Genomic DNA, 26,566 nt, shown 5'->3' with positions numbered 1-26,566 from the left:
ATTAGTCTTCAAAATGAACAGCGAAAGCTGGTAAGTTTTGATTTTCCTGTGGTTGCAGAACAGAAAATTTATTACAGAACTTCTGATAAACAACTTTCCGATCAGACCATTGACTTGCATAAATCACGGCCCGTTTCATAGACGCTGAAACGTATGGGTGGTCTTCATTGCTAGAACCTACATAGGACTTCCAGATTAACGCCTTTTGTGAACTGAAACTCTTTTACGATGAAGTAAATGTATTCTGTAGAATGTCTCAAATCAAGATAAGGTTAGCTATCAAATCGTCAAAAATTTGAAAGAAAACATATTTTTATGTCTTTTATTGATATTGATGGCAAAAGTTATTTTGTTTAGATTGTTCAATAAACGTTGATAGATTTTAGTTTATCTTTCAAAAGTGTAACGTGTTCTTGCAGGAATGAAGAAATTTTTGGATAATACTAATACAAAGCTTAATAGGGCTCTGCAGGTTTGTTTGGATTTCGGAAATTAATTACTACTTTTGAAGAAAACAAATGAAGTCATAGGAAGAGCTGAAAAGACAGAATTCGATGAGGAATTTGTCTCACTATTAAGGCAAGCAGAATCCACACATGAAGCTTCTAAGCAGATTATGGAGGCTATTGAGCAGTGGATCAATCCGTGTGTCTGTAAATTGTGTTTTATCTACAACTCATGATTCTTTATCCTTAGTAAAAAAGTTCGATGATGTCGGTTAGTTCACTCTAAAAACTCATTTTATTCTTATGAAGTGATCTTTCAGTTAACTAAAGATAAGCGAATGCTGTCTGTCATTTTTTGTGTGGTGCTTTGTTTCGTATTCTATTTGCATGTTTATCGTCCGCCGTGATCTCTGAGAGCTAAACATGTCACTTATTCTGAGAAAAAGAAGTTTCAGTCTACAAGCACTTAAGGATAATTTTGACTCTGCGGGAATATTAAGATTTTAATTTCTTGATGTTTTGTATGTATGTTGACCATATTCATTTTTTGGGTATCAAATTTTCAAGTTACAAACCTGGTGTTATATTATTTACTTATCTGGTTATCGAGCTGACCGCAGTTGATATTTTCCAAAGTTATTTTACAATATATAAGTCCCCGAGCACCGCCAAACAGTCATATTTAGAATAGATTTCGTTTGGCATCGGTGGAACCTCGTAGTCTTGGTTTATTCACAACTGAAAAAGCTGTTAACACCACAACCGACTTATGACCGCGATGTTTTGATGTGTGTAGAAAAACGACATTCTTTTTACGGCGTTTCTCCCCGAAAATAATCAACGGTGAAAATTTTGGTGTTTCGCTAACGACTATTAATAAAGCATTATGTTAAATGATAGCATTTATAATAATATTCGATGTCTATCCCAGGGTTCGAGCCACCTCACCAATGAAGGTTAATGTCTCTAATTAGTAGTATTAATGACTTTTGTACTACTAACGTATGCATTGTCTGATATGTGAGTCCACACTCTTGAACACTGCATTATTTAACGTATGTTGTCAAAGCGTAAATATGATCATTGAATCTATACTTCGTTATTTTATTTAGCTTGCAAAGTAGAAAGTATGGTCACAGATAACAAAAGTTATTGGCTGAAGGTTCCTGCAAAGTTACCCGCCGAACATCTTGGAGATACACTACTCAGTATAGCTGTTGGTGTCGGAGCTGGTACTGCATATGGTAAGTCTGAAAAATATAGCTATGAAACAAGTCTTCCACACTACTTACAACGTTGTTGGGACTGACTGGCCAACTTACAACGTTTAACTAAGCACAAATTCTGTACAATAAAAGTCTCGATATCTTTCCTCTTTCCTAAACTGAATAACAAATGGACCTCTTAAAAAAGTACATATATTTAAAATTTGCGGTAGCGTAAGTATCGTCTTCTTCCTTCCGGCCCACCAATTCACCGAACTGAGGGTTCAATAAATGAATAAAAAGTAAATTTAACCCACTGAAATAAGTACAGTGTCTTGTATCGTGTCAGGCAAATATATCTTTATATTATTAGTTCCGCCAGTTGACATCTCAGATGGAACGGGCATTGTTGATTTAAATCCTCAACATGGTTCATGGGATATATGCGTGTGTGATATTTAGTTTTCCTCCCAGTTCAAAAAAAGTTACTCACTTTCTACCTCACCATTCTGTCTCAAATTTTTCTATGAACCTAGAAAAATGCTATTCATTTACGGTAGAATAACTTTCTGATGTAATTGAAGGTATTCTTATTACTCTTCACCAATTAAAGGTAGAGGGCGGTAGAAGTAGTTGAATCCATAGAACTTTGGAAAAAACATATTATTAAACATGTCACGAAAGGTAAGTTTTGATAAGTCTTGGCATTTTACAAACATGTTAGCTGTAGTGAAAAATAATAATTTGTTGATAATTTGGTCATAGATTGGAATTTTAAGACACTGTATTTAGGTGAAGTTGACGTGATAGCAATTTTTTGCTCTATGTTACGACATGCTCTAAGATGTGTTCATTCATTGAACTTGGTGATTTAGTTAAGTTTTTCGGAATGTATCTGATCTTTCAAACGAAGGTAAACAAAATTATGTAGCCTAATAAGCATTGCAGAACTAGCTGTGTATTCATTGACCTTATCAACCAAAAATGGATAATAATTTTCGTAAAATCAGTCGAGAATCGCTGTGAGTAAGCTCACGTACTTTTGTTTGTTAAATCAAAGCCTTTACTTACTTACTTACTTTCGCCTGTTATTCCCAATGGAGCATAGGCCGCCGACCAGCTTTCTCCAACCCACTCTGTCCTGGGCCTTCCTTTCTAGTTCTATCCAGTTCTTGTTCATTCTTCTCATGTCTGTCTCTATTTCTCGGCGTAATGTGTTCTTTGGTCTTCCTCTTCTCCTTCGACCTTCAGGATTCCATGTGAGGGCTTGTCTTGTGACACAATTAGGTGATTTCCACAAGGTGTGCCCAATCCACTTCCAGCGCTTCTTCCTGATTTCTCCCTCCGCTGGATGGAATCTGGTTTGTTGTCTCCCACAGTAGAATGTTGCTGATAGTGTCTGGCCATCGGATCCGAAGTATCTTGCGTAGACAACTGTTGATAAACACTTGTATCTTCTGGATAATGGCTTTCGTAGTTCTCCACGTCTCCGCCCCATACAGAAGAACTGTCTTGACATTTGTATTGAAAATTCTAACCTTGGTGTCGGTTGACGATTGTTTTGAGCTCCAGATGTTTTTCAGTTGTAAGTATGCTGCTCTTGCTTTGCCGATCCGCGCCCTCACATCTGCATCAGATTCACCGTGTTCATCGATGATGCTGCCCAGGTATGTAAAGGTTTTCACATCCTCCAAAGCTTCTCCGTCAAGTGTAATTCGATTGATGCATGCTGGATTGTATAGGAGAGTCTTGCTTTTCCCTTTGTTTATATTGAGACCTACTGCTGCTGAGGCTGCTGCTACACTGGTCGTTTTCTCCTGCATTTGTTGTTGCGTTAGTGATAGAATAGCCAGATTATCTGCGAAGTCTAAATCGTCCGGCTGCATCCTAGCTGTCCATTGTATCCCGTGATTTCCTGCAGATGTTGACGTCTTCATAATCCAGTCGATCACCAGGAGAAAGAGAAAGGGTGAGAGTAAGCAATCTTGCCTAACACCGGTCTTTACTTCAAACGAGTCGGTGAGTTGTCCTCCGTGGACTATTTGGCAGTTTAATCCATCATAGGAGTTCCGTATGATATTGACTATCTTCTCAGGCACGCCGTAGTGTCGAAGCATCCTCCATAGTGTCGTCCTGTCCACGCTATCAAATGCCTTCTCGTAGTCGATGAAGTCGATGTAGAGTGATGAATTCCATTCGATTGATTGTTCCACAATGATACATAGAGTTGCGATTTGATCTGTGCACAATCTATCCTTACGAAATCCAGCTTGTTGATCTCGAAGTTGGGCGTCTACGGAATCCTTCATCCTGTTTAACAATACTCTGTTGAAGACTTTTCCTGGTATTGAGAGGAGAGTGATGCCCCTGTAGTTGTCGCACTTTCTGAGATCGCCTTTCTTTAGTATCTTGATCAGAAGTCCTTTTTTCCAGTCTGTTGGTACTTCTTCTTCGTCCCAAATCTTACTGAAGAGGATGTGGAGTATCTTGGCAGTTGCTTCTACATTTTCTTTCAGTGCCTCTGCCGGGATGTTGTCTGGTCCCGCTGCTTTGCCGCTCCTGATTTGTCCAATGGCCATGCTGATCTCTCCAATTGTTGGTGGGCCAACATCGATTGGGAGGTCTGTGGGTGCTGCTTCGATGTTGGGTGGGTTCAGCGGAGCTGGTCGATTCAAGAGTTCCTTGAAGTGTTCTACCCACCTGTTTCGTTGTTCTTCAAAGTCGGTGATTACTTTGCCTTCCTTGTTTTTCACTGGTCTTTCTGGTTGACGGTAATTTCCAGCAAGTTTGTTTGTTGTATCACACAGTTGTCTCATGTTTCCCTCTCCTGCAGCCTTTTCTGACGTCATTCCTAAATCTTCCACATATTTACGTTTGTCGGTTCTGATGCTCCTCTTCACTTGCTTGTTTGCCTCTGTGTATTCGGCTTGTGCCTTGGCTTTTTCTGCTCTTGTTCGGCTGATATTGATTGCTGCCTTCTTGTTCCTCCTTTCTTCAATCTTATCCAGTGTACCAACTGTGATCCATTCCTTGTGATGGCGCTTCTTTTGGCCCAGAACCTCCTGACATGTTGAAACGATTGCCTCCTTGATACCTTTCCAGTTGCTCTCCGTGGTCGTTCCTTCTCCATTGAGTAGATCATGAAAGGCCTGGAACTTATTGTTGAGGGCTATGTTGAATTGGTTGAGTTTGTCAGCATCTCGAGGAAAGGCCGTGTTGAACTTTTGTGATGTTGTCCGCGCCGTTGTCCAGTGCTTCTTGAGTTTTAGTTTCATCTTGGCGACCAGCAAATGATGATCGGATGCTATATCAGCTCCTCTTCTGGTTCTCACATCCTCCATCGTACTCCTGAACTTTTTGTTGATGCAGATATGGTCGATTTGATTCTGTGTAGTGTGATCCGGTGAAATCCAAGTGGCTTTGTGTATGTTTTTGTGTGGGAATATGGTGCCACCTATGACCAGTTTATTGAAGGCACATAGGTTTGCAAATCTCTCACCATTTTCGTTCCTTTCTCCCAGTCCATGTTGTCCCATGACGTCTTCGTATCCAGTGTTGTTCTTTCCAACCTTGGCATTGAAATCTCCCGTCAGAATGGTCAGATCCTTGGTTGGGCACTTCTCGAAGATCGACTGCAGCCTATCGTAGAATTGGCCTTTAGCGTCTTCATCGTAGTCGTTGGTAGACGCATAGCATTAGATGACGTTCATTGTGATGCCCTCTCTCTTTGTTTTGAAGGAGGCTTTGATGATCCTTGGTCCATGAGATTCCCATCCAATAAGTGCATTTTGTGCTTTTCTGGACAGCATCAATGCCACTCCTTGTGTATGTGGGGCATTTTCTTCTTCATGACCGGAGTATAACAGAAGTTCTCCTGAAGACAGTCGTTGTTGTCCAACCTGCGTCCAATGTGTTTCACTGATTCCAAGAACCTCCAGGTTGTATTCTCTCATTTCTGCAGCAATTTGGAAGACTCTTCCGGTCTCCTACATTGTCCGGACATTCCATGTACTTATAAAAATTGTCGCTCTGGTTGTAAGAAAGTGCATCGGCCTCATGACTTCCGAATGAACTCGGCTTTCATCATGAGGCATCATAATTATTCCTTCTACTCCCAGGGCAGAGTTTGAATGGTTTGAATGATTTTTTCTGGTTAGCGTTTTTTTAGCGAGTTGATTTTCTACGGGATGGGATCGCTAACCCCATGCCTAACCCTCCTCTTTTACCCGGGCTTGGGACCGGCAGTAACCCACAGAGGAGCTACAGGCGGAGTTAAATCAAAACCTTTATGTCATCTTATTGAGGCCTTTTATTGCAAAACTTAACACTGGTTTGATATTGAGAAGTAAATTATGCAAGCATTTCAAATGAAAACAGACACTCAGACTACTATGGGTTAACTGATAGACTAATATCAAGGACTATTCGTTGCAAGGTTTTTATATTTTGAACGAATAATTTTCACTAATGGGTATGCAGTTGCGTTAAATTTAAGTGACCATAAATTCTCTTATGAACAATGTTTTTAAAAACCATGGTAAACTATAGGATCAAACAGAAATACAAGTTCGAAATAATTAGGAATACGGATTTCAATTTTCAGGAAAAGTCACTAAGATACCGCAATAAATAAATTTTTATGAAAATAAATCATTAAATTTTCCGGAAGTAGACTAGATTTCAGGGAACATAATAACGGTATTCATGAACAATTATACCATCAATATATTAATAATTACTAAACTTTTTGCAATCATTTTTTCAAGCAGTTAATGAGCCTAATTATCTAATCTATACATATTAGGCGTTTTTGAACTAAAGTAATTGTTGCCGTTATCTGACTTGTAATCAACAATGTGAATCGTTTTGAATGGAGCTATAGTATTGATTGCTTATAACTTGATTAATCTATGGTTTGAACGGTTTATTTCCAACCGGCATGTTTCAAGGTCGAAGTCAGCACTTCACAATATTTATTCCAGTAGCGTAGTGCTACTACTAAGTTTTATCATAGTGAGTGTTGTTTAATGCCCAGCCCAATGATTTGTAATCGATTGGTAATTTCATCAATGAATGAGCAGTGGATGGCTCCAAATCAATAGGTTTCATCGCAAACTAATCTGAAAACTCCAGTGAAGAAAAAGTTTTTATGGTTAATTATGAGCGTTATATTTGACGCTTTTCAATAGTAAAAGAAATATTGATCGATAGATCATGACTAGTTTTACGATATAATTGATCGATATATACCGTCAATACTAATTTCTTAACCTAAACACTTAAATGAGTTGTCATCAAACGATATTATGATTAAGCAGTCGGTAATTATCTAGTTGAAAGCGTGAGTCAATTGAAGCTAGACCACCAGGGAAAACCTGGAAACACTGGGCGGCCGTCTCGTCCTGTTACGGGACTCCTCAGCAGTGCGCATCCACGAACCCGCTCTCGCGAGTTCCGAACCCAGGACCTACCAGTCTCGAGCCGAAGCCTTTAACCGATAGACCACTGAGCTGGCATCCAACGGTGTTAATGTCTAACTTCAACTGATCCACGAAGTTGAGCAACCATTCACCAATTGTCTTCAGTGAGTTCCTATCTCACAACAGACGTGTTTCCAGGTTTTCCATGGTGGTCTAGCTTCAGTTGACTCACGCTTTCAACTATGAAAAGTACTAAATCTCCACAAAACCCCTTCTGATAATTATCTAGTTGTTTAACATTTTTGGGAATAAAATATTGAACACAGATGAAACATGATTGGGATTCATGTAGAAAAAGCAATCAGAAGATATGAATTTCAAGAAAAACTTACTGGGCAATTTGATAATGACCTGAGTCTTAGACTTATTTATTGCCCTTCATATCACAAAACACTATCAACTAGAGACTATTTAACGATCACAATTCGTTTTAAAAATGGACAACGATGTACATGTTTGTTCTCTTCTGCTAGGCTGGATTTAAAAAGTTCTGGTCAGTATATCAACTTTTACAAAGCCAGATACTAAATGATTAGAGAAAATATGCTTCAAAAATATGCTACTGACCGTATTATTGTTAGTTTAATCTAATTATTATGATCAGTACCTCCATATATACAACATTTATTACATCTGATAGCTGTTCTCATTTCATACGAGCACATAAACTAATGGGTACACTATGAACCGTAATGAATTGTTTTGTGCTTTATTTACAGTTGGACCGTTTAAATAATATGTGGTTTTTTGATAGCATTATTTTATATTTACTCTAGATCTGAGTTGTTCATTTTCACTATAATCTCCAAAAAAAATGCCCAAGTAATTTGTGCAAAATTAGAGTTGAAAAAGTGAATTTTCAATAGAGATCAATAAGTGTTTAGCACCAAAGTTCATTTGTTCTCAGATTATCCTTTTTAAACTTTATTCAGAATATATTCATATAGAATTAATAGTTTAGAATGTACACAAAAGTTACTCATACATTTGGATAGGAATGGATCAACATTGTGATTTGAACAAATTATGATAGCCAAAACTGATTAACAGTCACTACAATTTATGAATAAGTTCTATGGTCAGTCACCAAAATCCACACTTCATTCAATTAATTTTCTAATCTGTTAAGTTACAAAACAAGTATTTCTTGTATCACACACCATTCAAGTTAAAACCACAGCGTTAAACTAATAACAATAAATGACCTGATCAAAGGTTGTTCTCTTCAATAAATCCTTTTTAAGTTCTACATTAACAACACTAACCATTTCAAAATCAAAAACTTCATTTTATTGTCCATGTTTAATTTATACGCCGTACTTCTTAAAAGATCTATTCACCTTGAATTTGTCTATCTCTTTGCCTCCAAATGCCCTGGTACGGCTGAGAGTGGGGAGGGCCCACCCTCTCTCTCGAAATGCTCTCACATGGCCACGTGTATACAACCTCTTCCACGGAAGTCCTACTCATTGCCTTCTCGTAGCGGGAGTGTTGTTTACGAAATTGAGAGAACGAAAAGTCAATGTCCGGCGCCCTAACTGGGTTGGTGGACACGGAAAGTTCACCTAGAGGAGTTGGAAAACCCTGATTCCAAACTAATGGTGTACATGGGTTCCAGGATCGTGAGGGAATAAATGGCGTATTAACCAATCGTTGGTCATCGTCTGCCGTGTGACTGCATCTCCTTAAGATGCACCACTGCCTTGTGGATCAGACCTTTAGGTTAAAGGCTCCGAGTGTGGCCCCTTAAGCAAACCACCTGTTTCAGTTTGGGCACCTGGGCAGTACCATAGCATCACACAATTAAATGAACTGACAATTTTTTGTGTGGCGCATATGAATTCAGTGCCCCTTTGTACCAATATTTATGTGTTCAAATAAATTAAATGAAATGTCTATCTCTTTGAAGTATTAATTTAAATTTATAATAATAGAAACTAATGGGCATTCATTGAAAACTATTCTTCTTTCATTTCATTCATATTTTTGTGTTAATGAAGTGAGAATTCTTGACGTTAAATTAATAATTTCAAAAGAATAACGTATAGATCGATTCTTTGACCTGAAATTTATCACCTTTTTTTCTTCTTACCTCTGCCTGTTTCTTGACATATTGTAACGTTGTTGCTCATTTCCTTCGTTATCTACCATCTGACTATACTAATTTTAAAATGTTCATAATTGGTTGTATATTTTGTTTATTTCTATTTCTGAAATTTAATTTAACATCTATTCAAAGTTAAATATGTCAACCACCTTTTTATGTATTAACATATGGTATAGATCAAATTAGGAACCATTAAGAGACTTGAATTAAGCGTCAATTGTAGGCCATCTTTTTCAAATCATTTTTGTTCTTCTGTTAGATATTAAAATCGATCAGTCCTGAATTAGTTGTCTCTTATTCGGTCAAAGTTTTGAACCTCATTCCTTCTGGTTCAGTTTTGTAAAGTATGTAATTTTGCCAGAGCTCATACAACAAGTGTGACTCAAAGTCGAATACATAAAACTGGTTAGTGAGTTACATTAGATCAAATTAAAATAAACCCTAGAGCCTATTTATTAGTATTAGTTTCATTTTGTTTATTGACCATTACTTCATAAATAAGTCTAAATGAATGAATATTGCGATGCAATATGTATTTTAAAATTTCTTGTGGTTCTGTATGTCTGTTATCATTGCTTATGTGCAATCTATATCAGGTCTCAATTTCTTCTGAATGTAATTAATGTTGTAAATTAAGGGTCATGCTAACAGTCTTAAAACAGAGGCTTGAAAATGAGATGTGATTTTGAAAATTTAACATAAATCTCTCTGTAAGCTTGTCATTTTTCGAAAGATAGCAGTCGTTACATAAATATGTAATTGGGGAGAGGATAAACTCCAATCCCGTTTGAAATTCTGACCTTGCACCAGAAGACCAACCAAAATAAAGCGATAATTATTATTTACGCTATTGTTACCCATGACAGAGTGCGCGTTTCATTTTCTGTCGTTTTATCTGGCTTACATAAAACGTGTAAAGTTTTCGACGACGAAAACACTACTCCATCATGCTATGGAGGTGTCAAGTGTAGCACAGTCAGTCATGATTGAAGAAAAATTGCAACATAAAGGAATTTATGTTCCCAATCAATTCGATAATAGAAACTATTCCAAAATAATTACAACTGCATGACAAAATAAATGAAAACATAATCGTAATTATAAGCAAAGATGGATAGTGGCTAGCAGTGGAATCCAGGCCGCTCATTTCGTCCTATTTGGCACTCATCAGCTGGATATACCTGCATCTCAGAGTTGATGTTCACTCTGGCACTCGAACCCAGTGTCTATTAGGACTCAGTAGTTAAGTGGATAACGCGATGGCGTTTGAAGTGAATGGTACTGTGTTCAAGTCCTAGAGTGAACATCAACTCTGAGATGCATGTACATCCGGCTGATGGGTCCCAAACAGGACGAAATGAGCGTCCTGGATTCCACTACTAGCCACCATTCATCTTAGTTTATAATGCTCGTGAATTAAGGCAATATCGAGGCAATACTCACAGTATGCACATGTGCCAATAAGAGATTGATCAATTGCCGTCCTAAACATCAATGGGAAGGTTCAAGTAAACAATACCAAGTGAATATAATCGTAATTACTGACCACGATACACTTGGATAACTTGACAACTCAACGTTTATCCCTAGCCCCTTCTGCTATTACTATAATATGGTCGTTAGTAAAAGAACTTGAATTCAGTTGTAATTCATGTTCTTGTTCGGGACGTTCGTAACATATTTCACATTCTCTACAATTTATTTACAGTCCTATCTTTAATTTTTATTGATGAGATAAAATATACATTCTAATGTGTATAAGACCCGTAAAACACACCTTAAGTCACCTTCTCTGGGCGTTCATTTCAACTCATTTATTAATAACTCTTTTATGTTCTTAGCTTTAAGTAAAAGAGTTTGTCAGTGACAATTAGTGCTATCACCCCCAAACTGAATTTGGGCGGAGCTTAATTTGAAACTCCAACTAACTGCTTGGAAACAAAGTGCCTTAACCATTAAATCACCGTTTTAATAATTATCATCCTGTGTACGTTCACTGATTTGATTTAAATACTGAAAATAGAAAAGTTTCATGTATTACAATTTAAAATAAATAGCAATATATGTAGTGTGGTCTACTTATATCCATATAAGTTGTATATGGCGATGGTCAGACATAGAATGTATTTTGACAGAAGACCGATAAGGAAATAACTGAAATGAAGGGTAATTGGTAGGAAAATGCATGAACAGTGGAATTAGAGAAGATGAACTGATATTTACAGAAGGAGCAGTGAAGATTAAGACAATTAGTTGTTATTTTTGCAAATTAACTGTTTGCTGTATGGTTATCAGAATTTAGTGAGATAGTCGATTGTCCCCACTCGTATTCTCATTCACTATACATGAACCAAACAATATGCATAACTTTATACAGCTAAACAAAAACATCTAGATTTAGACAAGATGCAAGTTGATTTTGTTACAATTAAGTATAAAGGTTCTTTACAAATCTATCTATCTATCACATGATCATCAGACGACATGTTTGTTCTTTCAGTAATTCCTAGTTATTCGAAAAGATGAACCAATTCATTCAATTTCATAATCATTATCAAATGAAGTAAACAGATGAGACTGGAATTGATTTAATTCCTTTATTCATTTTAAGTAATTTGCTATCATCATTGACTTTGATGAATAAATTTTAAACTATTTTTTCCTCAGATACATCTGCTTACAAGCTTTTTTATGGTACAATGTTCACCATTGACATATACTATTTCTTTGTTTATTTATTCCAAACTTTGAGATTTTGCGCTAACTTCCTGAAAATATACATCTATGTTCAGAATTTCTATAGCATACCTTCGTAACTGTTTCTAATTGTGGCTCCTCAATACTGTAAATCTCATTCCTAACCCATTATTTTTCAGTCTTTTTCCTTTTTCATATCCTGTGCTTCTCACGTTCAAATTTTCACTGTAATTTAAATCAACCCCTCCCACACTTTATGGGCTTGAAATACGGCTACTTGAACCGTATACGCAGTTGCCCCAGGTCTCGATTTGATGATTGATTGACGTTGCAGTTCATACAATTTGATTGTAAATATACAGATATTATCAATTAAATTCTATCAGAACCAATGGTTGGAGACTCTAGGTGACATGGCTCAGAATCGATCACAATGGCGTAAGTGTATACACTCTTTATCTTCCCTTAAACCTTGAGATTAAAATTGCTTCATAACTTTCTTCCTTCCTATACTATATCCTTATATACAACCTATCTTTTATATACTACCACCACTAAATCAACTACGTCTATGAATCCGGTGTTCATCTTGTTGTGCTAACGAGGTATGGCAACATGGACCGATGCATAACTGTGTCTGGTCCTACGTTGTAGCTGACCGACTGATCAGAACTTAGAATGATCTGTACTATTTGGTAACTCGATTTCTTAAAGTTAGTCGCCACAGAGATAGTTTACAACTATTTTGTCTAAATGATAAAAAAGCACTCCAAGCTAAAAGCGACATATTGTTTTTCGTATTATGACGCACAAAGTGCTGTTATGATCAGTTATCTTGGCTGAAAAATAAGTTACTATTTGTTCAACAGGACAAAGTGATATGACTCTATGAAAAGAAGATTCCAAGACTGTAAATGATGGTTTGTTTATACACCGACTACTGAATCAAACGACATCAAAAGTTACCATGAAATATATATCTTTTTAAATATCTAGCCGATGATTAGGTTTGAATGTATTGGACTGGAAGTAGTTAATTTAAAGTGATCAACAATTTAAGGGATATGTGTAGATCAAGTTGATTTATTCACAATTACAGTTAATTTACGAAGTTATATATTTCGCTTCCCCCTAACAGTTTTATGTATGTTGATCAATTATATTGATGTGTTTGTGGTTTATTATGAATACCTGTGGGAGGTTCTTTGAATGTTCATCCTAAGTTAATACATCTTCGATGTTAATATACCTTATAATACAAAATGACTGACAGAAGCCAAATTTCCCCTATATATTATGGTTTCTAACGTAATCAATATCACCGTTGGGTTACAGAGTTTTCAACTACTTTCGTTACTTTTTGTATTAGACTCTAGATCATTATAATGTGATGAAATCTTGCGATGATTACTGCTAATTTCAGAAACTCATTCCTCTCAACGGGGTTTATTATTTTAAGTTACATACAGATTAGTAAGCATCCAAACAGCTATAGAGGATTATGTAGTTCTGTGTCTATGTTATGATTCCGTATCCTTTGCTTACTTGGTTTGTTTCATTTGGATGTTTTCTACTATTTTTAAATACCGGTATCGTTTTTCCTTATTTTTCCGAGGTTTTCTCATACTAACTGTACTAATGTAAAGTGTAACAACATGAAATGGTAAACTATTGAGTTTAAGGCTATACATCATTTCAGTCTAGTCTTTAGAGAGCTTATTACTTGTCAGTGAAAACGAGTGATTCTAAATCTCTGTATGCATCCAAAGTTTAATCCTACTATTAATGCAAATAACCATTTATCATTCTTAGTCAACTCACTCTTAGAACAAGTAACCTTAACGATATTATGATACAGCTCATACGTAAATTACAAGTTCTTGTACAGTTTATATTTGTACTGGTGATATTGTTCATCCGTGCAAGCTGAAGTAGATAAGAGAGGTTAAAAGTTGATTGATTTAATAATTAGGCCACAGCTTGGTGAAAATAAATGCTTATTATACTATACGTATGCCATGAAATAAATGTTTGGCTTATAAATATAATTTACAATTTCTATTTGATGAATGTATTCACCTACCTGATCATCAAATCATACCACTGACTCAATAATACGGAGAATCCTACCTACTAAGTAATTAGCCTATTCAGAAAGTTTTAATTTGATCGTTTTTTTTAAAATTTTAGGCGCGGCATTATCACAATGCGGTGAATACAGTCGTGAGATAGCTTCAGCTGAAAGTCGAAGGAATGCAATACTAGAAAAGAAAACATTATGTGTACTACATCACTTTTTGGCAATTGAATGGCCTGAAATACAAGTAAGTTTATGTTCAGCTTGTTTTGTTGGTTTATATCAGTATTTTATGAAATACAAAGTTTTAAATAGAATTCACTAGTGAACTACTACATGTCTACTTACCCTATATATGTGTTCTGGAAAAAGTTTAGAATTAACCCTCTTATGATAAGTTCCTTTCTTGAGTTGCTATATCCAATCAATACACATATGATCATAAGTTTTCTTCTCATAAAATAGTTATGTTTAACAATGAAATACACTAACTGGTTTCCAAATAATCGATTTTCTATCTTGTCACTAATTGGATTTCATGCAGTTGAAAAAGTAATTGTGAATAGATTCATTTTATTTTCTGATTGTGCACAATAGTCATCCTTATTGATTGACCTTAAACAGTGACTTACGTTTTTAGCCTCCTGAAGCATGTGGTCTATTGATTGGAGTGTGTTCTATATGTTTTTCTTAACATATTCTGTTTTGTAACTTATTGACTAGTTTTTGAAAGAAAACTAACCAACCTAAAAGAAGTCAGAATTTCTTAGTTTGTTCAGCCTAATATACAAGTCGTATGATCATTTTTGTTACTTAAGTGAGATTAAGTAAACTATATCAAATCATAGTTGTTCTGACGAAGATTACATTGTTCAACATAGTCAAGATTAATAAATATTCAACATTTGACTTTTATCAGTCAAAGCTAGTTTTGGGCACAACAGTGCATGATTTTAGACGAAAACTGTTGAAGAGAGATTGGTCTTATCTATTTTTATGTGTTCTACTTTGAATTGCACTTCTTGTGTTAGGAGTAGTGATTCATCTGTGCTATCTGAACTTAAGAAAACAGAACTTAGCTGCGAGCCTCATTCTTGTACTTGAAAGTTGTGTAAATCAATGGCTATCCAACTAATAACTATGTACTTTAGAGTTGGTGCTATTTATCAACTAGTTTCAAGCCCTATTACAAAGATCTGCATCACTTACGCCTCTTAAATTATCTATAATTTATTCGATTTTATTATCAGTTGTTATCGCCATATAAATGTGGGGATTCACTGAAAAGAGTTTTTCAATGATTTAATGGTTCTGTACTCATCCAAGATTTCGATGAGTCACCGAACCGAATTCCAAGTTGGGTGAATTTACGAAAAAACGACTCACTACTAGGACATTAGGGAACCCATCTTGATGTTGGACGATTACTTAGTATCAACGAAGTTGATATTTTGAAGATGTTGCAAAAGTCGAAAGTGATTTCTATGACGAACTCATGAAAGGATTTATTTTAATATATGCTACAATAAGATAAAATCGCAGTAAGTTTTAATGACATTTCTGTGAGAAGCTTCTCTCTACATAATGTTTGAGTTTAAAAGTAGAATATCGAGCCTTAGACTATCTGGCTGTGCAACGCCTTACTATCTAAACTAATATAATTCTCATTTATAACGTTATTTATTGTATACCATACTATACTTTAGTGATGTTGTGCTTTCATTTCAGTAGATGATTAACACTTTTTTCGTCGTTGGGTTTATATTCTTGTATATTGCATGTTACTTTACTTTACTTACTTACGCCTGTTTACTCCCATGGAGCATAGGCCGCCGACCAGCATTCTCCAACCCGTGTCACATTATATTAATGAATGATCTTTAGTTATGCAAAATATTTGCATGAGTCTAATGTGTATTTGTAGAAGTCAATAAAATCAAAGTGTTGTATCCTTCATATTGAATCCAGCATAACGCTTATCCAAAAATGTTTACCCTTATGACTCTCCAGTAAACTATTTTTCAAAGGAAAATTAATGTCTTATTTATTATTTATTTAAACACATAAATATTGGTACAAAGGGGTACCAGATACATATGCGCCACACAAATCTCATTCGATTTGTGTGAGGGCTGTGATACTGCTCAGGTGCCCAAACTGAAGCAAGTGGTTTTCTTAAGGGGCCACACCTGGAGCCTTTGACCTAAAGGTCTGATCCACAACACAGTGGAGCATCGTGAGGAGATGCAGTCCCATGGTAGCCGGTGACCAACAACAGGTTCATAAGCCATTCGTTCCCTCAGGATACTGGAGCCCATGTGCACCATTGTTTTGGAATCAGGGTTTTCCAACTCCCCTATGTGGACTCACCGTGTTCACCAACCCGGTTAAAGCGCTGGACATTCGCTTTTCGTCCTCTCAATTTCGTAAACAACGGTAATGCCACGAGAAGGCAGTGAGTAGGACTTCCCTGTCAGAGGCTATATATTCGCGTGGCCATGTGAGAGCATTTCTAGAGGGAGAGCGGACTCTTCCCACTCTCGGTCGTACCAGGGCATTTGGGGGCAAAATTATTGTCTACATGAACTTGTAATCAATTATCCATATTGACTGAATATGTAACCAAGTAATGATGATTAATCACTAATATGAAAAATATTGATGTAAGCTCTTAAATAAACAAATATTGGATGATTGAACAACTTATCATTAAAATCTTTCTTTCATGGAAAATGTAACTGTTATCTGCAAATCGTTAAACTGTATAGTGATGATTTTGTAGGTCAATTACTAAAAAAAGCAGGCTTTTCACCCTGAATATATGCCAATTATGGATTCACGTAACCAACTTTGAGCTAAACTTTTGTAGTGCTTATGATACTACTATCCGGTCAACCTAATTGAAGCAAATGAGTTGGGGTTTGATCATACAGTCCACTGATTGAAAGTTGAGTACTTTAATCATTAAACCATAGAAGTGATGTGGTAATGATTACAAATAACTAAATCCTTAACAATAATAATATAAAAATTATATTCATCGCACAAGCTAGTAGCTATACGGACTCAGTAGGTTAGTAGATAACCGATTATTAATTGAAGAAGAAGGTTAATGGGTTTGAGCTTTAGTGTTAAAATCAATACTGGAATATAAATACATCGGTATAATGAGTCCTAAAATAAACCGAACACAAATCCTGGATTCCATTCTTAACCATAATCCATCCATTTTATAAAACTTGTGACAGTATAGCTAAATCGAGGCAACCCGGACAAGATACACATATGCTAACAAAGACTGATTAAAATTTAGTCCTCTTTATCAACAATGGGATAATTCAAACTTTACTAACAACGAAATAATGATCATTCTTGTTAACTAGTTTTATCAGAATTTCATTCTTCTTCTTACAGTTATTGAAGATGTTGCTAAGTAGAATTTAGATTTTCCTTTAATCAATCAAGTTTTTAATTATTTCAAGATTTTTGTGTTCTTGTGAAAAAGTACCATTCTTAATCGATTATATCGAAAAAGACACATTTTCACAATATATATATCTAAGTATATTTTGAACTGAAACTGGTATCAGACCCCTTTAATTTACATTCTTAACAATATCATGTCTAATTAACCTTATGAAAGATGTTAATATTCGAGCTATCATAAAACATGTGTTCGTAGACAGTTACAGAGATTTTTCATAGTTGAAATCACGAGTCAGTTGAAGCTAGACGACCATGGAAAACCTGGAAGCACTGGACGGCCGTTTCGTCCTATTATGGGACTCCTCAGTTACAGAGATGTTCAATTTAATTTTAGTTGTCTAGTTAAACAAATTGTGTAAGTAATAACTCTATCTTGTAGATCGTTTGTATCATAGATTATTATCTACTGTATAATGTGCATGTTTGGTTTCCAGTTGTACTCTAATAGATTTTTATCTATAACCATTTTGTTAAAATAACTCTTTATATGTTTATGTTTTTGCAGAAAGAACTTGGTCATTTGGAGTCGTATCGTTTGGACTATGATAAATTTAGAAGTAAAGTGAAGCATAACGAATATCCAGATCCTGAGGTAAGCCTTATTCTAGATTTGTTTTTTTTTCTTGATATTAAAAGAACTATTGGCTTTCTAAAATTAGCAGTCATGGTTTTATAATGAAAGGCTGAGTTAACCTACTATAAATAATTTATAAGAGATGGTTAATAAATTTTGAAATTCCATATGAAAACACAGTTTTGTTTGATGTTTGTTGTTTGTTAAATGAAACATTAGTTGATTGTCGGCTAGAGGATATGTTGATACCACCCCCCCCGTATAACTGATCTATCATCTAGATCACATATGTGTTGCTCATATATACATGGCTTTAATGCACTCGCTTGTTCTATCGCATAGATTTCACCAGTCATATGATCAACAATAGCTTAGTTTTTTATAATTCGTTATATAGATAAAATGAATTAGTCGGTTAGTCGTCGCATTTTCCAAAAATAAAAAAAAATATTCCAGTAACATAAAATAATACTAAAAATATCAATGCGCACTCGGTAATTTCTTATTGATTTTGTATAATCTATGGTGCACAAACAATCAACGATCAGTATCGGCATGGTTTGTTTGTGTGTTTACGGCGGTGTTGGTTAAATTGAAGATTAAATAAACTTTTATGTACTACATCTATGTCATGTTAAATGAAAGTGGAGACTGAATTTGGTTGACTGTTGACAAGTGGAAGAATTTGTATCTAGTTTGTAACTACTTTTCTATGACCTCTGGCAAGTCATTGGCGAAATTTATCAATTTTTATTTTACTTAATACCACTTTGCTTCGGAATGTGTAGAAATACCGTTAGTGTTATTTCTTTCGTTCGATTTAGGCTGCATAATAGTCTTTACTGATATAGCTCATTTATTAACTATACATCTGTGTCCTGTGATCCACACTTTTGGAATTACAGATAGAGATACTAGTCTACTTTATAAATCAAAGGGGTTATCCACAAGGTTTCCTGAAGAAATACTTGCGTGTAACAAATAAGAAAATAGAGATATCAACAGCTACTAAGAAACCTCTCTTCCTAAAACTGCGATTCAACGTCAATCTATCTGGTGATGTACTACGTGATAGACTGACTAGAGCAGTGAATAGAACGTTTAATGCAGCCGACTTCTGTCTATCGTACTCGACCTGATCTATGGTGATTCCTCAACTAAACGATAAGTTACCTGGTTATGCCAATTCTATGTGTATCTATGAATTCAGCTGCTCCTGTGGAGAAAGCTATGTTGGGCGCACTACCAGACAACTGAACCAAAGAGTTAGTGAACACCTCCCTTCGTGGTTAGCAAAAGGTACTGTCAAGACAATACGGAGCTCGGTTCTATCACACTGATCGATGGCGGTCATATAGTTGATAGAAATAAGCCATTTAAAGTTATTTATTGTATTCCTACTAGTTTTCCTTATGAGGTTCGATCTCGTCTCTTACACATAGCAGAAGCTATAGGAATTCGATCCAACAATCCAGGCCTTTGTGTTCATAAGAAATTTGTAACACTCTTATTTCTCCCTTGGCCTTAATAAATAATTTTATTTTCCATACTCTTTCTTCGTTTATTTTTCTTCACCCCCCCACCAATTATTTATTTATTTTTTCAAATATTCGCTTCACGGTCCAATTATCTGAACACTTCTTATTACGTAATCTTATACATTTTATGAATGTTATTTCAGTGTTTATATTTTTTCTAATCATTGACCTATTTCCCATTATGTAACATTGATTCAAGACTTTATTATTACTTATCACAACTAGTACACCTGTCATTACACTACCAATTTGTACTTTTCACTTATTATTATTTTTAGTTATGTTATCTATTCCACTGTTATCATTGACACATAAACTGCCTTGATTGGTTTAATAATTTCGTATATACATATAAATATTACTGTTTATTAGAATAAAGCCTGATGAGGATCTAATCGAAAAGAATATTGTTCGCTTATATATGTTGTTCTAAATCAAAGATATTTTGGACCTGGTTCGAACTATGTGTTAATATTTGGAATTGATAGCCCTCAACGAATAAGCCATAGCTCCAAAGTCTTAGTATGTGGTAAATTCTAACACATAGTATTATAACTCTACCTGCGTCGTCTAAGTAACTCATCAAGAGATTTGTTTAAATTTCATGTGGTTGATGCTGTAAATGGAATCACAATTGATTGATCACTGGGTGGTGATCAATGTCATGCGTGTCAAATCCTTTTTAGTACTGATCGAATGCTATCGATCAAGTTGCAATGTGGCCACCAGTTTGTAAATGGAATTTTAAATGTATTCAAACGTTTCTATTTACTTAACAAAAATCATCCACCATTAGACAGATTTCACATGATTTGAATTTCGTGATTTTACATAAAATCACACTAACTTCTGTTTGTTCTGATAGTAAAATAGACCAATTATGTATAAATATCACATGTAATCGCTTTTTATTTTTTTAAAGAATTAATCAATAAATAAGTACAATTTTTCATGTCGTGAGGTATAAATTCGATTTCCCTACCTGGTAACAAGTCTGTTTTATATTCACATGAGGTTTTTATTATCGGGACAAAATGTGTGAGCATTCCTAAAGGAAGAAAAGTGAATAATCACTTCTGTCATACTTTGTAGAGTTGCCGTTGTATATTGTTTTTTTAAATCTATCTAAAGATTTGTGTTGGCGACCAATATGATAAATGGTCTAGATGGTATTTTCCATTGTTTGTTTGAAGTTGGATTTATTCATGTTGAATAACTTTAAAATAATGACTTGGTAAATTTTCAGATTGTGTCTATATCTGAGGCTATGGATTTGAATTTTTGTGATAGCTGAAATTTTGTCTATCTATTTAACTTTAGTGATGAATACTGAAATACACTACTTACACTACTTATTAAACATGAGTAGCACAAAGTAAACATCATAATTTTGTCTTCAGCATCATACTAGGTTGATTTGATATTTGCATAAAACTGATCTCATTTGTCTCTCAAGCCAAGATATAGTGTTCTCGTTCAAATTTTTTTTAAGACTAGAATGCTCAATCCTCTCTTCAGCACTAAAAATGGTTTAGTCACTTGCACATGAATGATATTTTCGGTGAACTTGATGTTTATACCTATTATTGTAATGTTCAAGGTATATTTCTGAACTTCAGATCATCGACAACAATGGCGTTTCTCTTACTAGATATAAAAAAAACTTAACTTCACTACGTCAGAGAAATGTTATAATACGTCCCAATTTAAGGGGGGGCAGTAAGGAAGCTTTCCTATTTATACATAATTTCAAACATTTATGATTTATTCAACAAGTCAATGGTCTCAAAAATAGAATTGTTGATATAACATTGTTTGTCAGCATCTGTAATACAGAAATCTCCTTCTGTTGTTTTAACTCTGGATAACCGACCTAAGTAGCTTTTATTATTCTTTTAAAAAAAATGAAGCGTGAATAAAACCTCTTTACGTTTGTAGTATCTTTATCCTATTTAGAAAGAATTAGATTGATGATTGCCAGTAAGATTAGGGTTACTGATTTCACTAATGTTTTGATGAGTGGCTCTACCTCTGTTCTTGTTCACAAGAATTAATAAAAATAACATTCAGAGAAATAATCAGTGGTCGTTATATTTCACTTAAAAACATGTACATAGTATTTGAATGTATTTAAAAGGACAATGATTAATTGATGTTGTATTATGATCAAAACTGTCCTCCAGGTCTTCCATTATGTGTATTCATGTACGCCATTCTTTTTCTTAAACAGACTTTGAAGAAAATGGAAGATGCTAAAACCGTTCTCTATAAACAACTAGATAAAACTAGATCTAGACTACAACAGGTCAAGTCGGTAAATGTAAGTCAGTTAATATACCAATGAAAATAGTCACTGTTTTTCTTACTATTAAACATTTTTTTAATGAATAATGTAAACAAAGTTGTATTGTAACTGACTAATACTTTAATAGCCCATATAGTTTCCTGTTTTATTTATTTATTTAAACACATAAATATTGGTACAAGGAGGCACCAGATACATATGCGCCACACAAATCAAATGAGATTTGTGTGAGGGCTGTGATACTGCCCAAACTGAAACAGGTGATTTTCTTAGAGGGCCACACCCGGAACCTTTGACCTAAAGGTCTGATCCACAACACAGTGGAGCATCGTGAGGAGATGCAGTCCCATGGTAGTCGGTGACCAATAATTGGTCCAAACGCTATATGTTCCTGACGATCCTGGAGCTAATGTGCACCATTGTTTTGGAATCAGGGTTTTCCAACTCCCCTAAGTGAATATTTCGTGTCGACCAACCCGGTTAAAGCGCTGGACATTCGCTTTTCGTCCTCTCAATTTCGTAAACAACACCCTACCATGCCACGAGAAGACAGTGAGTAGGATTTCCCTGTCAGAGGCTATATACGCGTGGTCATGTGAGAGCATTTCGAGAGGGAGAGTGGACTCTCTCCACTCTCGGCTGTATCAGGGCATTTGGGGGCATAGTTTCCTGTACACGTTTATGGATTACTAATGAACCTTAACACCTTGTGTACAACATTGAATTACACTCATTACATACGTACATGTTACTCATGTTTAAATGAAATTCTAAGTAATCTTTTCCGACAATGTGGTTGATTTGACCAAAAACGTGTTTGACCTATTGTATGTTGTCATGAGTATGACATCTAGAAGCATTCTAGATCTTACCTGTAATTAGCAAATCAATAAAGTTGTCTCTAAATGTTTATCACAGAGCTGATTTGAACAAAATAAATAAGAATAGTACATTCAGTAACCGATAAATTCAATATCCGTTCATTTAAATTCAGAGTGTAATCACATATATTGTGTGCGAATTTCCACAAAATATGTAAGTCTCGTGACACCTACATGCTTCCAAATTGATTTCACTGGTTTATACTCCTTCAATAACATCTTCAAATCCTAATCTTTCCGATTACTGCTTACTGCTCTTACTACTTCTACTATTGTGGGATTTGAATCGATAACTGCATCTCTGTGCTAATATGGAATGGCAACTTGAACTGATTGTACGTACATAAAAAGTTCTGTGTTGTGACTGACTGACTGAACTGATCCGTAACATGAAAAATTATGTTATGTTGCAATGAAAATAAATACTCAGGAGATTAAAGTCATGAACTCATTTTACTCAATAATAATCTATTAGTTGATTAATATAATTCATTAATCAAGCGGTCAAGCATTTACTTCTAATCATAACAATTAATTTTATGTAGGAATCTAAAATTGTCGTTTTCTGGATGTTATTATAAACTAGATCACTTAATTCACTCTGGGAAATATTAATTTCCCTAGTATATGGACGTTAGAGTGTGAACAAAATGACATATATTAGGAAATCAATTATTTCCAGAAAATTTCATCCAAATGAGCTGAAATAAATATATTTTTTAATAATCACCATTTTGACTTTTTGAGGCACTGCTGAATGATGGATCGTAAAACTTACATCTGAAATGATTAATTTCTACTAACATACTAAAAAACAGACTAGAAAGAAGGACTTCTGATCAAGATACTAAAGAAAGGCGATCTCAGCAAGTGTGATAACTACAGGGGCATCACTCTCCTCTTAATACCAGGAAATGTCTTCAACAGAGTATTGTTAAACACGATGAAGGATTCCGTGGACGCCCAACTTGGAGATCAAGAAGCTGTATTTCGTAAGGATGGATCGTGCACAAACCAAATCGCAACTCTACGGATCATTATGGAACAACCAATTGAATGGAATTCATCACTCTACATCGACTTCTTTGACTACGAGAAAGCATTTGATGGCTTGGACAGGACAGCACTATGAAGGCTTCTTCGACACTATGGCGTGCCCGAGAAGATAGTCAATATCATACGGAACTCCTATGATGGATTAAACTGCCAAATTGTCCATGAAGGACAACTCACCGACTCGTTTGAAGTAAAGACCGGTGTTAGGCAAGGTTGCTTACTCTCACCGTTCCTCTTTCTCCTTGTGATCGACTGGATTATGAAGACGTCAACATCTGAACGGAAGCACGGGATACAGTGGACAGCTAGGATGCAGCCGGACGATTTAGACTTCGCAGATAATCTGGCTATTCCATCACACACGCAACAACAAATGCAAGAGAAGACGACCAGTGTAGCAGCAGCCTCAGCAGCAGTAGGTCTCAATATAAACAAAGGGAAAAGCAAGACTCTCCTATACAATCCAGCATGCATCAATCGAATTACACTTGACGGAGAAGCTTTGGAGGATGTGAAAACCTTTACATATCTAGGCAGCATCATTGATGTGAAGACGCGGATCGGCAAAGCAAGAGCAGCATATCTACAACTGAAAAACATCTGGAACTCAAAACAACTGTCTGTCAACCAACACCAAGGTTAGAATTTTCAATACAAATGTCGAGACAGTTCTAGTGTATGGGGTGGAGACCTGAAGAACTATGAAGGCCATCATCCAGAAGATACAGGTGTTTATTAACAGTTGTCTACGCAAGATACTTTGGATCCGTTGGCCAGACACTATCAGCAACATTCTACTGTGGGAGAGAACAAACCAGATTTCAGCAGAGGGAGAAATCAGGAAGAAGCGCTGGAAGTGTATAGGACACACATTGAGGAAATCACCCAACTGCGTCACAAGACAAGCCCTCACATGGAATCCTGAAGGCCAAAAGAAAAGAGGAAGACCAAAGAACACATTACGCCGAGAAATGGAGACAAATATGAGAAGAATGAACGAAAGTTGGATAGGACTAGAAAGGAAGGCCCAGATTAGAGTGGGTTTGAGAATGCTGTTTGGCGGCCTTTGCTCCATTGAGAGTAACAGGCGTAAGTAAGTAAGTAACAGACTAAAAAATGTATAAATTCACTTGTTTTTTTCTCTGGATCATGTTTAGTTGGAGCGGGGATGAAACATTGTGCTTTCTTTTATCTTCACATTAGTTTGAGGCTGAGTCAAGAATGATTGGGAGCTTAATACAATTTTGACTGAAGTGTGCTTGTGTTGCGTTTACAGAGTGCATTAACTTTTGTATAAACTTTTCTATTTGCGTAGTTAGTATCGCTATACCAGTAACTTCGTAATTAGAATCAGCGTTATGATTGATCACATAATCCAATCACTAAAGAACCGTTAGAAGCCAAAGAAAAACAAAAACAAAAACGGGTTTATCACTTCCTTAAGTGTCCCTGTGTGTCCATATTCATAGTTCTAGTTGTTAAAAGATATAAAAAATATTAACCTGATGACCAAAATCTGAAATATTGTACATTTGACTAATATTTCGCTTTAGTTTTTAGGGTTGCCGTCAAAAACCACTAAAGATTTTAGCGTCGCAACTATCCAGTGTGACTGACATAACATTAACCTGTATTCTAAGAATACTAACAACCTGCTAAGATGTGAATGTTGTTCCGATCCATGTTTGATGGCCTTTCAGGTGAATATCCGGATTACAAATAATTTCATTCTATACCCAATATCAATAAATTTGATGATGTTTATTTATCGCATTGATATGTTTTTTGTTTTCCCAGGACTCTAACATGATGGCATTAAAAGAATTAGTCGCAGCTCAACGAACTTATTTCACTGAATGCAAACAGAGGACTGAAGAATTGTCTGCTCAAATGGAAAGATTAAAGTAAACATATGCTTTTCGGGGGAGAAAAAAAAGAGGCTAAATTGAAATAAAAACAAAAAAAATCCAATTTTGTGTCTTTCCAGTAATAACTAATATATACATATATGGAACTTTATTTTGTGCAACAGTCACGCTATACAACTACTCTGTTGAAACTCTTTTCTGGTCCCAAATTCTTCGCGTTCCCCATCGATTTAAACTGCTCGTCTTTTTTTTGTTATCTCCACACACCTTTACTGTTCAGTGTATATTTATATTAATATCGATATTATTTGCCTTATACATTTCAATAATGTCATTCATTACATTATTGAATTAAATAAAAAATTTACTTATTTCTTTTCAATGCTTTCATGATTATTCTTCGATTTATGTTTGTGTACGTGTGTGTGTTTCTTTTCTGGTTTATGTGTATTTTTCATATTTTTATTGTTTTTTTTGGTGGGTGGGTTGGTGTTGGTTGATTGAAAAATTATCTATTCTGTTATACGTATAACTTCTAAATTTCGTTAGTGACATTGAAACTCATAGGTTCTTTATGTTAAGTGTTTACCTTACTGATTAAACAGGTTCCTGCCCCCAAATGCCATGGTACGGCTGAGAGGGGGGAGAGTCCAAATCTCCCTCTCCAAATGCTCTCACATGACCACGCGTATATAGCCTCTGACAGGGAAATCCTACTCACTGCCTTCTCGTGGCATGGTAGGGTGTTGTTTACGAAATTGAGAGGACGAAAAGCGAATGTCCAGCGCTTTAACCGGGTTGGTCGACACGAAATATTCACTTAGGGGAGTTGGAAAACCCTGATTC

At 35.5% G+C, this 26,566-nt stretch overlaps 1 protein-coding gene across 1 annotated transcript; it reads left to right on the top strand.

Annotated features, from left to right (window-relative positions):
* Positions 1 to 421: 421 nt before the first annotated feature.
* Smp_163720 (putative endophilin B1) lies at positions 422 to 26,244 on the top strand (the record flags this gene model as incomplete). Its single annotated transcript, XM_018790332.1, has 8 exons — positions 422 to 472; positions 512 to 653; positions 697 to 717; positions 1,559 to 1,690; positions 2,025 to 2,098; positions 18,004 to 18,090; positions 21,841 to 21,930; positions 25,650 to 26,244. The coding sequence occupies 8 exons, from the start codon at positions 422 to 424 to the stop codon at positions 25,758 to 25,760; spliced, it is 708 nt and encodes a 235-aa protein (XP_018655686.1). The 3' UTR covers positions 25,761 to 26,244.
* Between the last annotated feature and the right edge of the window lie 322 nt (positions 26,245 to 26,566).

Source organism: Schistosoma mansoni, chromosome W, assembly GCF_000237925.1.
Source record: "Schistosoma mansoni strain Puerto Rico chromosome W, complete genome".
NCBI classification, from domain to species: domain Eukaryota; kingdom Metazoa; phylum Platyhelminthes; class Trematoda; order Strigeidida; family Schistosomatidae; genus Schistosoma; species Schistosoma mansoni.
The sequence above is the reverse complement of the archived record's forward strand: the minus strand, read 5'-3'. Positions and strand labels throughout refer to the sequence as shown.